This window comes from Capsicum annuum, chromosome 4, assembly GCF_002878395.1.
Source record: "Capsicum annuum cultivar UCD-10X-F1 chromosome 4, UCD10Xv1.1, whole genome shotgun sequence".
Lineage (NCBI taxonomy): Eukaryota > Viridiplantae > Streptophyta > Magnoliopsida > Solanales > Solanaceae > Capsicum > Capsicum annuum.
In genome coordinates this window covers 222,946,429-222,962,389 of record NC_061114.1, presented here as the reverse complement: position 1 = coordinate 222,962,389, position 15,961 = coordinate 222,946,429, and the positions used below count along the sequence as shown (strand labels likewise).

The 15,961-nt window shown below is 33.8% G+C and overlaps 1 protein-coding gene and 1 long non-coding RNA gene across 2 annotated transcripts; one reads left to right on the top strand and one right to left on the bottom strand.

Annotated features, from left to right (window-relative positions):
* The first annotated feature begins 5,820 nt into the window (after positions 1-5,820).
* On the top strand, positions 5,821-11,289 carry LOC107868599. Its single transcript, XM_047411156.1, has 8 exons — positions 5,821-6,259; positions 6,809-6,917; positions 7,018-7,110; positions 7,225-7,911; positions 8,759-9,119; positions 9,776-9,857; positions 10,587-10,826; positions 10,940-11,289. Exons 1-7 carry the CDS (start codon positions 6,083-6,085, stop codon positions 10,791-10,793), a joined length of 1,716 nt encoding a protein of 571 aa, XP_047267112.1. The 5' UTR covers positions 5,821-6,082; the 3' UTR covers positions 10,794-10,826; positions 10,940-11,289.
* Positions 10,935-13,988, bottom strand: LOC107868600. Its single transcript, XR_007054719.1, has 2 exons — positions 12,839-13,988; positions 10,935-12,331 (listed from the first exon to the last, which is right to left on the bottom strand). It is a non-coding gene; the product is annotated as an uncharacterized LOC107868600 (long non-coding RNA).
* Between the last annotated feature and the right edge of the window lie 1,973 nt (positions 13,989-15,961).

Here is a 15,961-nt window from a genome sequence, read left to right as displayed (position 1 = left end):
GATTTAGCTTTATTTTTAAATTTCTTTCATCAATTTTGCTTCGATTTTCAATTTTTGTTCACTGATTTTTCTTGATTTTTATGCTTCAATTTAAATTTTATGTTTTTGATTTTTTTAAAATTCAATTTTTCTTCACTGATTTAGATTTATTTTTTAATTTTTCTTCATCGATTTTGTTTGATTTTTTGTTTTTCTTCGTTGATGTTGTTTATTTTTTATTTTTCATCGATTTTGCCCTTAATGATTAAAAAAAAGGTGCTTATCATTTAATTTTCACGAACCTTTAAATGCGTATATAAATTTCTCTCAATAATTCTTACCGTTAAATAAATTAAGATTGACAAAAATAATGGATAAAAATGTGAAAAAAGTATAAATTAATGGGTGTTGAGTTAATATATTATTTTTGGCAAGACAAACTCCTAAATATGTATCTAATTTTTAAATCTCTCCCAATAATTTTTACCATTAAATAAGCTTAAAATTGATAAAAATGATGGATAAAAATAAGAAAAAAAGTATAAATTAATGAAAATGAGTTAATATATTGTTGGTGGGCCAAATTGGGCACCACATCAGCCAAAGAATGGCTTTCATGCGCCTTCATGGAGGTGCAATACACGCACCTGACCAACTCAGCAAAATGTGCCAAAATGACACATTTTATGGCTACTTGAGGTGCCAAAACGGAACAATGTCCACTTGAGATGCCTAAGTGAAAAATGACGCGTACGTACTTAAGGGGGCTGCGTATGAGTTTTTTTTTTTTTTTAAATTTCCTATCCAGTGTCTGGTACCAGCATTGGAGTTCGACTAATTCGGATTCGCACCGAATAAAATCCCATTCGGGGAGTCGCGTTCCCTACCAAGGATTTTTTTATATTCAGAGCTCGAATCTGAAATTCTTGATTAAAGGAGGAGCAGCCCGATTCACTGCATCACATCCTTTAGCGGTGACTGTGCCCTATTATAGAATGGGTAACTTGTTATTATCGGTCCTAAATGAATAAAATTATGACTTATATTCTGATTTACTGCACCACATTCTTTGACGAAATGGGTAACTTGTTATTGTCGATCCTAAACGGATAAAATTATGGCTTATATTTTGATTTACTGCACCACATTCTTTGACGATGACTGTGCCCTATTATAGAATGGATAACTTGTTATTGTCGGTCCTAAACGGATAAAATTATGGCTTATATTTTGATTCACTGTATCATATCCTTTGACGGTAACTGTGCCCTATTATAGAATGGGTAACTTGTTATTGTCGGTCCTAAACGGATAAAATTATGTCTTATATTCCTCTTTGAATTGGAACTGTTCGTGCTGAACCCGTAGGTAATTGACAGATGAGAGTCGGTTCCAACTGCCAAGTACTTCATTCTGTTTATTTATTTTTTCTTATTGGATAACAATTTAATTTCAACATTTCATGTGACATATTTAAGATAAAAATAACCAGATTATTAGAGCTTTCGCTGTGGGCGGAAGCTGAGAAAGGATTGAACCATATTATCTTCATGGCTTGAATTCATAACTTTCTGATCACATGATAATAATTTTACAAGTTATGTGAGGATTTTCTTTCATATGACATGTTTAAGATACAAAATTAACTTTATTTTAGATCAAATAAGCATGCGTTTACAAAGAAAAAATTTGTTGGGAGTAATATATGAATTCAAATTTTGTGCATCGTTGGTGTTATTTTTTTACATTATTAGATAACTTAGCAGGTCATTCATTTTTCAGATAAAAATATAAAAATGAATAATTTACTACAACACATAAAAATCATATAATGGTGTAAAAAAAAATACACATGCACCAAACTTAAACTCGTGCTAATATATTTTGGATCCATTTTCATGCACGTCCCCCTTTTGACCGGCTTGAATCCAGGCTGGCCAGCTAACTCCATTAACTACGTAACCTCTGCTCACGAGGCCTGCAAATATTTATTTCTTTCGAAAACTACAAGTCAAGTACCCTATTCATTTCACTAGTCTCTCTATACAACGTAATAATGAGCTGCCCGATGAATTAAAACTGTCGCTAAGTGTGATATTTGGGAAAGAGTTCCACCATAATGGTGTATTGTACGCAGTCTTATCTTGCATTTCTGTCAGAGATTGTTTTCAAGATTTGAAGAAGATGGAGCGCATAGTTATTAGAATTTATTTATAATATACTCAATAAATCTTCGATTTAAGTAGTACATATAAAAAATCAAATTCCTAAAGCAAATATACGTGATAAAAGATCAACGTCTTGTGTTTATTTGTGTGTGTCCATACGTTTTATTTTTGAAAGAAAAAATACCTCATCTGTAATTCAAATTTTTCTTCTTCATAGAACTTTGTATATTTTATTTTGACCAGGTACTGCTATCTGTTTATGATTGTGGATAACGTAACGCTTAGAGAAGTTTTTAAGAAACTTAATTCAAAGTAAACCCCAATAATCAAAAAGAATCTTCTGTTTGGTCTACAAGCCGATCCGCGATCCTTGCTGACCTAACAATTTTGCCACAAAAGGGTGTGTTTGGTAGGTATGAAAATGTTTACTTAGAAAAATATTTTTAAAAAATTAAAATTTTCTTTTTATCGCAATTTATGTGATTCGTTTATGGGAGTAAGGGAATATTTTGTTGTTGTTTATCAAGCTATCCTTATTAAAGTCATTGTCAAGTAAGAAAATGCGACATTCTTTTTTAAATGGACAAAAAAAAATGTCACATAAATTGATAAATTAAAGCGGGAGTATTAATTTTCTTGTTTAGTTTATGATGTTAGGTAAGTATGCAAGCAAAAAACATTATTTCAAAAGATTGTTCTACTAAATTGTTCACATTAATTACCCTAAATTATCCTTATTATTAATTCTTTAGTTATTTCCCAATATTAAATGTCTTATATTAATTATTAAAATGGCATAATAAATTATAATTTTATTTATCATTTCTCAAATATCATGCCAAATCATATTGTAGACGTACAGGTAAGGGAGTACAATATACTAGAGGTACTACTTATGTGTAATGCAAACAGCATTTTTTAACCTTGAATTGCATGGAAAATCCAAAGGAAAGAGACAGGAAATGGCAGCAATAAATGTGGGATTTTGTCATCTTACTTGTGAGTTGAACCTAACGTAAAATATAACCAACTGTCTGACTTAGAAACATTTATTGGTGCTTGACAAGGGGGGCCATTCCTCCATACCCCTCAAAATTTGATTCAACAAAAGCAAATAATGTTTTGAGAATCACAGGTGCAGCTGCAGCTGCAGCAGTAGTGAAACCTGAACCATATAGATATACTAATAAAAAAAATGTTTTGAGATGATTATGAATTTCGGATATTTTTTTAAAAGAAAAACTTAGTGCTGAATTTTGGATGAATTTAAGTATACATATCCATTGCTCCAGCCGTTCCATAATTGATGGTCATGTTTCCTATCCGAGAGTTAGTTTGATTAATTTGTGGCTTAATTGAATTATAACAACAACATATCCAGTAAAATTCTACAAGTAAAGTTTGAGTAAATCAGAGTATACATAGACTGTGAATTTTGAAAGATTCTCGGTTCAATTGTAACAAATCCAAGCAAAAAAAAAAAAAAAAAACTAAATAAGGTAAAAGAATAAAGGAAAAAAGGCTAAAAAAAAATTATGTTGCCACTTAAGATTCAATCCCTCATCATAGTGAAATGAGGAACTGTGCTGGCTCCTTAACAACCGCTGGACTATCCATCATCTTCGGCTATGAGTTCCTACCAATATTTTATTATACGTTAAGAGCATTCTAATTATAGAGTTTTGAAAAAAATTAGGAAGTTTTTGAGAATAATCCCTAAGTCTATTGTAGATCCACTCTTCATATATATATATACACCCACATACATACATAAATATATATATTAAGATATTGATAAAAACACATAGTTTGATTTTTGAGAAGAGAAACATATGTATTTTTGACTTGAATTATTAAATTTTGTAGTAGAATTAATAATTAGAATTGTAGCTCTACCTCAAAATGTAATGGAGCATAAATTACGCTGTTGATTTTTCAATTCTTTGCTTTACGGAACTTACCCATAATTCAATGTCACTACCTACTAAAATAACAACATATATATGTTCCTCCAAGGCCCAAGCCTGGGTACTCATGACATTACGCCTTTTTGTTTTCTTTCATAAATTTGACCACGACATTAGTCACTCTTCCTTTTCTATTTTTCTTGGGATGTGTTAGAGCTGTTTTATCAATAATTGTTGTTGTTGGCTTTGATTTTGATTTCTCCTTAATTCATGTTACTCCTTCTGTATAGGAAAAGATGTGGTTTAATGGATTGAGCTGAGCTGTTCTTCTCTTAATTAGAGGTTTCGGATTCGAGTTTTGGGTAAGAAATTTTTTTTGATGAGAGCGTTACCTCCCAATAGGGTCTTATCCGGTGCAAATCCAAATTAGTCGAGCTTCAATACGGGTACCGGGCATCAGATGGAAAATTAAAAAAAAAAAGGTTATTTACTTCCTCCGTCTATTTTTATTTGTCTAATACTCCCTTCATCCTATTTTATTCGTTTCAAATTTCCTCATTTGATTTCTTATTTTACTTGTCATTCAAGACAATTTTTTTTCTTTTTTATCCTTAATATTAATTATTTTTTCTCCAAATTAAAATGTAAACGTTATTTAATAAGAGTTTTATATTAAAGTAATCATGTTATTAATTATTTTTTTAATTAATGTGTAATATCAAATTGAGACGAGTAAAATAGGATGAAAAAAGTATATTAAAGTAGTTAAATTTTTTAATATTTAAAAAACTTATAATTATCATAAAATTGCAAAATTATTTATTACTTTATTAATAAATATGTTAAAGTTTAAAATATAAATAAGTAAAGATGAACGTGATTATTTGAGTAAAATAAAACGAAGAGAGTAACACGCAATCTAACTGTAGTTGATTGAAAATTTTTGTCAAATCACTTTGAAAGCGTGAGTTTTCCCTGTCAAATTGACGGTCAAATGGAGGAGAAAAGACTTGAAAGGCAGCGTACATAGAAAGAAGCGAATCCCACTGTTAAATTGTGCGAATGAATAACACAACATGATCATTAAATCACTATCTCAACTTCAATTAACAAATAATTTTGTCCTTTCTGCAAAGATACAAATTCACATAAATATGGAGTAATTTGAAAGTGACAGAATATTTGTAATTTTAGAAAATGAATCATAATTAGTTTATATTTTTTGATATTTATCTTTAGCCATCAACATAAAGATACTAATATTTTGAAAATATCAAATAAAGATGAGTTATAAATAAAGATAATTCACTTAAATTAGCCTCTTGATTTTGTTTCAAAAATAATAGTACTCTATCCGTTTTAAATAGTTTACACTTGTTGATTTGATATTTTTCTTAAAAATATTTACTTAAGATTTATTTCATCAAATTATTCTTATTAGTTATATTTTAAAAAGATAAATTTGAATATATACACTTTATATAATTATCTAACGATGGTGATAATATTAAAAAATATAATAAAATTATCTTAAATTTATAAATAAAACAATTAAATTAAAATAAATAGAAATAAATACTTTAAAAAGAGAATCAACTATTTTAAAATAGAGGAGTAAGAGAGTACTCTCAATAAGCGAGAAATAATATTGGCTTTAGTTATTTTTTTTAACAATTTTTTTGTGTCTAAATTTTAATTTACCAAATTAATCTAATTAAATCTAAATTAATTTTAAAAATATCGGTATGGAAGGAGCAATTTGCGTACATCATTTTGCTAAAACTGGTGACCAACACGCCATTTACAATCTCTTACGTAACAGTAACCATCTTTATACTACCTACATATACATATACACATTCTATATTTCACTTGCCATTTTTCATGTAACTTTGTAATTTGTATAGTCTGCTACTCCCTCTCTCTCTTCTCCTCTTATCACTGCATATTTGCTACGCCGGCGCCGGCGACGGAGATTGAGATTGCGGTGTAATGACGGAGAACTTGAAGTTGTAAAAGCAATTGACAATGCCGGAGCTAGGATTTCAGGATTCGAGATCGGTTCGTGATGTTAGTCCGGACTCTGTTATTTTCACCGGCGATTCTAATTTCAGCATCTTCTCTTCTGTTTCCGGTAGCGTTGACCGGTGTTCATTCGCTTCCGATGCTCATGATCAGGATTCCTCCGTTTCTGATGCTTCTAATGTACTTACTTCAGCTCATTGTTCCTCACATTTCCGTCATTCTCAGCGTTATTTTTTGCTGTTCGGTTTGCAAATAGCTCCGTATTCCTCGCATTGTTTTTGTGTTTCTCGAGTACTGATTTCAGCTCTGTGTTCCTCGCATTGTTTTTCTGTTATTCTCAGCCTTGTTTTTGCTATTCTGTTGAGAAATTTCTCATGTTTTTCAAGTACTTCATCTCCGTGTTCCTCGCATTGTTTTGATGTTTGTTTCAGCCTTATTTTTTGCTATTCTGTTCGGTGCAATGACAAATTTCAGCTTGCTTAAGCTTAGTACACGGGCTAGAAGACTAGAGCTATACTGCTGGAGAAAGCTGAATCAATCATATATATTCAGATCTCATCATGCATCATCTCAGAATTTTCGATGACGAATTTTTGAGAGAAATTGTCTTTAACAAGTATTGGCTTAGTTGTTTATTTTTTGTGTAGAAATTGGTGGTATACATTGTTACTAATTCTACTTTTTGGAGTTTGTCCATTTCGAAGAATCTGAAATGTTTGATTGAACCAGAATTTGGCAGGGCGTGAATGCCGTGAAGCTTCGGGTGGTACAGTTGCAGATCCAAACAAAGCAAAGGTACACAGAAATAGTCACCTTAGCAGAAAGGAAAAAGCAAAAGGTACTCTTATTGACTCTTTTTTCAACTCTTTCAGCTGGCTTCCTACACAAGATTCTTCAACATTCATGTGATAGTCACACATTTATTCACTGTCTTCCAGTTCAAAAGGCAGAGAAGAACAACGAGATTGACACAGAGGATGAAAATCTGTATTTAGATTCCGCAAGAAGCTCCTTTTCTCAAGCTCTTAAAGGTGCCATAGACTCAATTTGTTCGAAGTACAAAGCAATTTACCTCACATTGTGTGTAAGCATTTTTTTTTTTTTTCTTTTTGTGGGTTTTTGGTTTGCAAAATTCATTGGAATAGAATGTCAAGACCGGAGGTTTGGGTCAGGATCTCTATTGAAGAAACCAGATAGGCGAAGACCTGCTTCATTAGATCTAAACAATGCTGTGATAAATACCTGTCATTCTTCTTCTCCGCGTTTTGGAGTCATGAAGAAGACTCCCATTACGACTAGCCGAGTTGGCACATTTCCAAGTCCTAGAACGCCAAATTATCGTCATTCCAGTGTTGGGGTTCAAAAAGGGTGGAGTTCAGAACGTGTGCCGTTGCATCCAGCTGCTAATAGGAGGCAGGTAAATACTGCATTGCTGCCTTATAATAATGGAAGGGCATTACCTTCCAAATGGGAAGATGCAGAGAGGTGGATATTTAGCCCGGTCTCAGGAGATGGTTCTGTTAGAAATTCATTACAGCAGCCACAAAGGCGGCCTAAATCCAAAAGCGGGCCTCTTGGTCCTCCTGGTCTAGCTTACTATTCAATGTATTCTCCTGCACCACCTGTTTTTAAGGGAGGAAATGGTGGTAATCTGTTAGCCAATTCCCCCTTTTCAACCGGAGTGATGACAAATGATGGTTTGTCAATTCGATGTGGAGGCAACCTGGGCAGTGAAAACTTCCATGCGCTCACAGAACCATGCATGGCAAGGTCCGTTAGCGTACATGGATGCTCTGAACTGGTCTGTTTATCGACCTTGCCTAGTTCCCAAGGTACTGATTTTCTTCCAGTTGATTGCTTGCTTGCTTAATGTAAATAAGATTTTAGCTTACTATTCGTTGCTCATTGATTTGCGTTGCAGCATCATAATAGTAACATTGAGCATACTTTTAGACGATAATTCCTAGAAGAAAGAGGTAACATGCAAGAAGATTACAAATAGAGCCGATTGGTTAATTGGTTGCAATACTTGATTGTTTCTTTGGAAGATTGAGATCTATATTTCCACTATTGAATGCACAACTTACTTCTAAGGGCTATACCAAAATGTTTAACCTCTTTTTTTGGTTGGTGATTCGATGTCACTGAAAGTGCACCTGTTTACATCAGCGGGATGCACTGTCCAGAAAAGTGACCAGAAAGAAAGAAACAGAAGTTTATTTTATGATATCATTAAAGAAGTTTAGTAGTTAGATATATGATTTAGTAGTTTGATATATGATCAAGACCAACTCAACTTCCTTGAAGTAAATCTGTACCAGGAAGCACCTACTCCGACATGAAGTAAAGACTGGTAGCACAAGCACACTGGTCATTAGCTTTTCCCTATGAAAACTATAGGAGACACCTATTAACTGTAAACCATGTTGCATAACCCAATTTCCAGGGTGGTGTTTGGTAGTTTTGCATGATCTTTTTGTTTTGGAGGTGCAATAAACTTATTTGTCACTGACTAACGTCAATTTGGAGTTCCCCCCTACATGGAAAAAGTTATACACATCTTTAAGTCCACCTATTCCACCCTTTGAATCCTCATAACTGTGGGTTGTGTAATATGTTGAGAAATAATGACCGAGCCGTCCGATTTCGTTTTAACTTTCTTGTAAATCTTATCTGTAGATGCGAGTGGGGATGATATTCAAGATGCAGACAATGGGGTGTCACGAGTTATCTCGAGGAGGGATATGGCCACTCAAATGAGCCCCGAGGGAAGCCCTTCCTCATCTCCCATAAGACAGTCATCCTTCTCTCCTTCAACTCCATCTATTCTACCACTTGTAGAATTGCAGAGTGTGCCTTCTTCTAAAGCAGAAATTAGAGATGTTCCCATTGATGAGCGGGTTACAGTGACCAGGTGGTCAAAGAAACAGAAAGCTCGAATTCCAGGTAGGAGCATGGAGCTTGATGACTGGAAAAGGAAAGCTATGGAAATCCGGTCTTCAGGTTGGGATGTTTCAGACACATCAACAAGTATTTCAAAGTAAGTGATGCTATTTTATTTGTTAGATTGTAAGTAATTTATTTTGAAGCACTGTCAATTAGAGTTGTTTGATGTTTGTTTAAGGCGATTGAAAGTATTACAAATAAAAAAGGAAAAGATAATAGATCTTTTGTAGAAGATGCAAAAACAATGGCAGGGAAAACACCCAGCTGACTGTCAGATACCTTCCTTGTGTTGCTTTTTTCATTGGCATTGTTCTAAAGTATTGGATGCAAACACAATGGCAGGGAAAACACCCAGCTGACTGTCATATACCTTCGTTGTGTTGCTTTGTTCATTTGCATTGTTCTCTTAAAATATTGGGTTACATGTACATTATTTTGGCCGGAGGTCTATCGGAAACAACCTCTCTACTTCTTCGGAGGTAGCGGTATGAACTGCGTACATTTTACCCTCGCCAGACCTCACTTTGTGGGAATACACTGAGACTGTTGTTGTTGTTGTTGTATGTACATTATTTTAATCATATATCTGATCTCAAGTTGATGTGATCAGTAAAACTCTCAATAAGCGGTACAGTTTGAGAAAGGATAGACCACATTCATGCTCTTTAGCCTCTCTTTTTCCGAGTGTCAAAATGCATTTGTTTCTCAATTCATGCTATTAATTGTCTCTATGCTCTTCTGAAATATTAGGATTAAGAGGGAAGAAGCGAGAATCACTGCATGGGAGAACCTGCAAAAGGCAAAAGCAGAGGCAGCAATGAGGAAACTAGAGGTTGGTCCCTAGTCACATATTTCCACCATGCACTTTTATGTTTCTGAAGTTTCTTTTCGTTGAGCATGAGCCTATTAATTATATGGATTCACTTGAGTGTATTGCGCAGTGGTAACCTATCTAGTAACTTCCACCAGTGCTTGTAGAATTTGCCTTTATCTCGAAAGTCAAATATCCTCTGTCGAGATGTCTGGCCTAGTGAACGAGTCTTCTATAGCAAAGGAAGGTTATTGTTCTTGACACGGGATTAGGATGTAGGGTCTTCAAGTGTTAAATAAGCTGACCTTTTTTAATGTTCTTATCACCCTGAACTTTATCTTGTGCTAGCGTTTGTGCATGATTTCTTTAGATAAGGTCCTGAATCTTTCCAAAAACTGTACCTCCTAACTGCATGGTAATTTCTTCTCTCCCATGTCTACATGATAAGCATAAATTATCTTTAAAGGAATAAAAGGTTTTAATGTAGTTCCCTTATCTTTTATTTCTTTGCAATTTGGAATTGGATTATGACTTAACCATCAAGATACGTATTCTACTATTCTCTCCTTGGTGGATACTACAATCTGTTGGTAGTTTTCTTATTCCATGTAATCAGGAAGGAAGATCTGCTCTTCATATTTTACAATTATATAGAGGACAGAATGGACTGGGCTTGCATATACACTAATAGAATGAAAGCGTTTTCTGTTTGCAAATTGAAAACATGCTGTCTCTATAAATATAATGCAGATGAAACTGGAGAAAAAGAGATCGTCATCCATGGATAAGATTATGAATAAACTTAGGTCGGCACAGAAAAAGGCCCATGAAATGAGAAGCTCAATGTTAGCCAACCAATCACATGAAGTAACAAGATCATCCAGCAAGGCTTTATCTTTCCGTCGTACACGTCAAATAGGGTCTCTGAGTGGCTGCTTTACATGCCATGCATTTTGATTTTACAACTTACAACCACCCTCTATATATCAGGTATTCTCCTACCTTTACATAGATATCCTTGCACAAGTATAAAACTAATATTGAATGTTTGAATCCTTTCTTTTCCTGATAACTTTTTTGCATTTTGGTTGTGAATGGATCAGATCATTTAATTCTGATAATAAGTGGCATTGATTTGAAAATGGTACTTTCAAGGCTGCTTTCCGGAAAGCAGTGCTGTAGGGTAATCGAATTCCCCCCCTGTATGATGGTATCTGCCTACTGAATAGTTTACGTCAGAAGCATGAACAGAATGAAAAGTTTCCATTGTCCATGGATGTTGAAGTGCAACTCAAGTTCCATCTTGATGCTCCAATTACAAGGGTTATTTTTTGTCCTACTTCAAGCACCTATATCTTCAAAATCTCGTTGCTCTATAAGATTCTAAAAACATCTCCTATGATTCGATCTGTATGTAATGAATTTACCAATAATCCATGAGCTCTTTTAAATTTGTTCTTGCTTCATTCCACACCCAAATGGCAAATTCGCTACTTTATAATTCGAATAACAAGTTCATGGGTTCCTTATCCCTGCTTCCATCAGCAAAGAACATGATACAACTCAAAGAAACTATACTGTCTATAGAGTGGGAAACCAAACTTCTCCTGATAAACTGGAATAAGGTCATTAACCATTAAAGCTTGAGTGGCCTAGGCAGTTGCTGCTACAACAGCATACCCAGTGTAATCGCATAAGTGGGGAGGTAGGATGCACACAAACCTTACTCCTATTCTTGTGGGATAGAAGGTTGCTTCTAACAGAGCCTCGGCTCAAAAGAAGTTTCACATTTAGTACGTGACACAAAAATTGAACTGCTTGCATGTTGTTAAGCGGGCAGTGGGAATTAAGGCTAAAAGAGCATTGGAATAAAAATCTGAAACCCCTAAAAGAGCATCATCCACAGATTTGATCCGCGAGGTAAGTTATGTGTCGTTTGACCTGATTCTATAATTACAATGAGGTTGGTTATATGCATCCTTATTGGTCATATTACATTATATAAACTCATCTTAAGTCGATACTATACAAAATAACACAAATCAATAACAAAATAAAATATTTAAGCCGTTAACTTGATCGGAATTATCCTCTCTCACTTTAAGTGTCTCTACAACAACATACCCGGTGTATTCCCACCAAGTGGAGTCTGGGAGGTAAAGTGTACGCAGTCCACTTCAGATGAAGTAGAAAGGTTGTTTCCAACGACTCTGAATCTTGAAAATCAATCATCTTCAAGACACTCTTGATGAACTGATTGTGGAAGTTGAAGAACTGATCCCAATTGAGTTAGATTAACATAATCTATAGTAGTATGAACTGATAATCCTGGAATCACCAATCCTACCATCCTAAACATTTTCTGGAACCAGTCCTCTCTGTAATGACTGCCCTTTGTCCAAGGGAGGATGAACCCCCTAGTAAATTCATTTACCACAGTCAACACAACGTGGGCAAAAACCATAGCAATTCTTGTTTGGTTCTTCCTTGACCACCTGCATTAAAACAAGACTTGAGTTGTTGCAATTGATGCATAAATAATTAATCAAACTAGGCGTTGAGGGCTAGATCACTTGGTGAGCCCCCTGCCTTCCACAGTTAAGGTGGAGGTTCAAACTCCATCAATAGCGTAGCATTTCCTTCCCCCTTACCCCCGCGATGTGGAAAAAACGATCAGACTTTCAGAAAACACGCACATGTATTGATTTTTAGGGCAATGAAGTGTGAACCAAATCCAAGTTCAAGGTGCTATCTAGTTGTCAATTAGTGGAAAGAAAGTCACGGGAGATCCGTGTTCAAATTTCAACGAAGACAAGAAAAGTCACACTACTTCTTCCCTTCTACCCAGGCCTTAGGGGACAAGACAATGCATTTGATACCTTTGCTAGTGAGAGGTTACAGGTACCGGGTGGAACGTTTAAGGTGAGTGCAAACTGACTTTGATACCGCTGTTGAAAAAAGAAAGAAAAGACAGTGTAATCCAACTTTATAAGAAACTTTACCTTGCCATTGTAGAGGCTGTTATAGTAGAGACATGATACCAAAATGCTTGAAGAAGGTTCTGTCATCATATGGCAACCCAGGAACCATGTCATTGGAACAAACATGTCTATAATACTTGACATCATACTTATTAAGCTTGTCCTTCATGAACTTCCCAATTTATGTATCACCAACCCTAGGTTGTCCAAATGTGTAAATTCCTTCCAATTTATCCAACAGCCATTCCTCTTCATGCAAAGTCAATAAAATTGCCAACTATGTTCAGTCAGTATAAATTTTGTTTCTTTTCTGATTTCATAATATGCAAATAGTTTTCGGCCTTTCTTTGGGCCAACCTGTATTCTTTTGCAAGCCCAGTGCTATCATGAATCCAGCATGTAGTTTATTTACCTACACATTCAAGTTCGTACCATGAAAGGTCCACATCTGTTATCCAGTGGTCTGCTTTATGTGGGATGGTCCCTCTAAATGCTATACAACAACTAGGTTTGAATCTTCAACTTTGTCTTGGAACGTAATGGTTTGTGTGGTGTATAATTCCTGGTAGGCTGCTATCCACAGGAAATTGAGTGATTTCGTCAAGTAACCAAACAATAGTGTGCATAAATCAAAGTCTTTTAAACATATAAGAAATGGACATTTGAGTCTATAACTCAACCACAAATTAAAGCTAGCTAATAACGTGAGGATTGTCCAAAATCCATTTAACTGAGACCAAGTAACTATGAAAGAACATATTGTGATCACTAAATATGTAAAGAAAGAATTGCTTGAAGCCAACTCAATGAATATTTTTCGGATCACTTAGACTAGGGGACCTAATGATTTATGATTGAACATATTACATCTTATTGATTTTCTTGTCTTTTAAGATAATAGTAATAATGATATGAAAATTGTAGTAACTGGGGTCCTTGTAAACCTCCAATAATGTCTTTAAGGAGTTTCATCAATAAAAACGTTGATATCGAATAGTATTTTGTCACGGACTAGAGAATAAAAATTATCAAACTGAATTACAATTAAAAAGAATGAAAATATCTTAGTAACGTCTGGTTAATTAAAATCACAAAGAATACACACATTATCTTTCGACACTGAGAATATTTTAAGGGGTGTATATTTGACACAAATGAAAATGTTTTTTTATGGAAAAGAGTTTTCTTGAAAATGTTTTCTTATAGAACACGTGATTATTTTTCCCTATTTTCTTGTGTTGGATAAGTAAGTAAAGAAATATTGTTCAAAAACATTTATATGTATTCTAGTAAAACACCATAATTATAGAAATGAAATTTTCCTAAAATACTATGTCAATAAACATGTTCATCATTTTCTTCTTTTAGAAGACCAATTCACTTTATTAATTTTTTTTCACATTCAAGATTTGAACAAAAATAGAGAAACATCAATTGTGCCTTAATCCCAATTATAGATTGGACTCAACTATATGAACACTAACTGTGTGTTGATCTTACCATAGACTGCATGAACTTGCTCACATTGTCGGTTTCATGATCAAATAAAAAGATTATTATAAATATTGATAATCATAAAATCAATCACCACTAAAAGATCGCTATATTTGACAAAAATCGTCAAACCGACATCCTATTGAAATTCAATAGTTGGACATCCGTACAATAAGAAGAAATTCACATTCTTTTAATAGTAAATTTAGAATGAATCCTCACAGTCACAGACAATATAGAACGAAAAATGAAATACAAAAAGGAGGAACATATATACAGAATTCTTTGTGGCAACCCATTGAGTTGATTAATGCTAATAGTTTCGGATGAAAAGTTTACAATGTCAAATATCTTTGTTCTTTATATATAATAAGGTCACAGTAAGCGTGACATTTTCTTTTTATTTCCCCACGGTATCCGATGTTCATAGTAGAGCTCGACTAATTTTGAGTTCGCACATTATAAAGTCCATTTCTAAAGGAGACGCTCGCCTTTAAACTTTTTCTATTCCAAAGTGCTCGAATTCAAAATCTCTGATTAAGAGCAGAGGAATCCTTAACCATCTCACAGATCCGACACGACCCATATCTTATTATTCCATAAATAGTTTTGCCCGTAATGGTCAATTATATTAAATTGAATTTCACATATCTTTAGTTTAACTATAAGATTAAAAATTTTTCTTTATTTTTCTATAAAATTTCATACTAAATCAAAATCAAATAAACCAATTGAAACACGATCCTATGCGGAAACTCTTTTAATTTGAATTTTATTTACTTCCAATGACATAATTTTATAACCATTGAATGACATAACATATATTTTTATAATAATAAGTTCTAAAAATACTTTTAACAAGTGAAAACAATATCTCTTCTTTCTAAAACTGTGAGATCAATCAAACATTATTATATAAAAAAATAAAATTTAGAGAGTAAGATGACATTAACTGCTTATAATATTCAGTTAGTGAAGTGTGTAATAAGTCCAGATAATAAAATTAAACTTTACATTGTCCCTTATCTTAATGTAGAATTGTAAACTCTGTATTGGTCGAATATATCGAAGGTGAAGAAATTTGATTAGACATATGTCAAGTATTATCCTGATAAGTGTTGTTTCTATAACACCATAAAATAAGAAAAATGAAAAAAATAAATAAAAAAAATTTAAGCAAAATATCACTAGCAAGTGGCAGTGGCAATTACGGAAAAATAAAATAAAATCAATTACTCCGCTACAAGTCTTATTTAATCTTCACAAATCACTTCACTGCCAGCAAGCTCCTGCTCAAAAGCAAGAAGCAAGGGCACAACACTGCATGAAAGCCGTTATATGAAACAGTACTCAGACGAAAGTGCTCTAATTTCTGGATCAGCAACAGTGTGATTCAGATGGATCAAGAGGAAATCAGAAAGTGGCTCGCCCCCAGCTTACGAACGAGCCGAGTCCTTACCATCGCATTACATGCGAGCATCCTGAACCTTCTTTCGTTGGAGACTTAGGGTGTGTATGTTTGATTGGCTTATATGTTTTGAAAAATATTTTTCAAATCAATTTATTTTCTTTAAATCTAAGGAAAATTACTTCTCTTCAAAAAGTTTAAAATTCTCTTTCAACCTCACTTTAAAATTAAAATGTTCATAT

Bases quoted from the DNA above. Each gene is read 5' to 3' on its own strand.
- LOC107868599 (XM_047411156.1), top strand. From the start codon at position 6,083: ATGCCGGAGCTAGGATTTCAGGATTCGAGATCGGTTCGTGATGTTAGT. The intron at 6,260-6,808 runs GTACTTACTTCA...TGATTGAACCAG, and splicing joins CCGTTTCTGATGCTTCTAAT to AATTTGGCAGGGCGTGAATG. The intron at 7,111-7,224 runs GTGCCATAGACT...TCATTGGAATAG, and splicing joins CTTTTCTCAAGCTCTTAAAG to AATGTCAAGACCGGAGGTTT.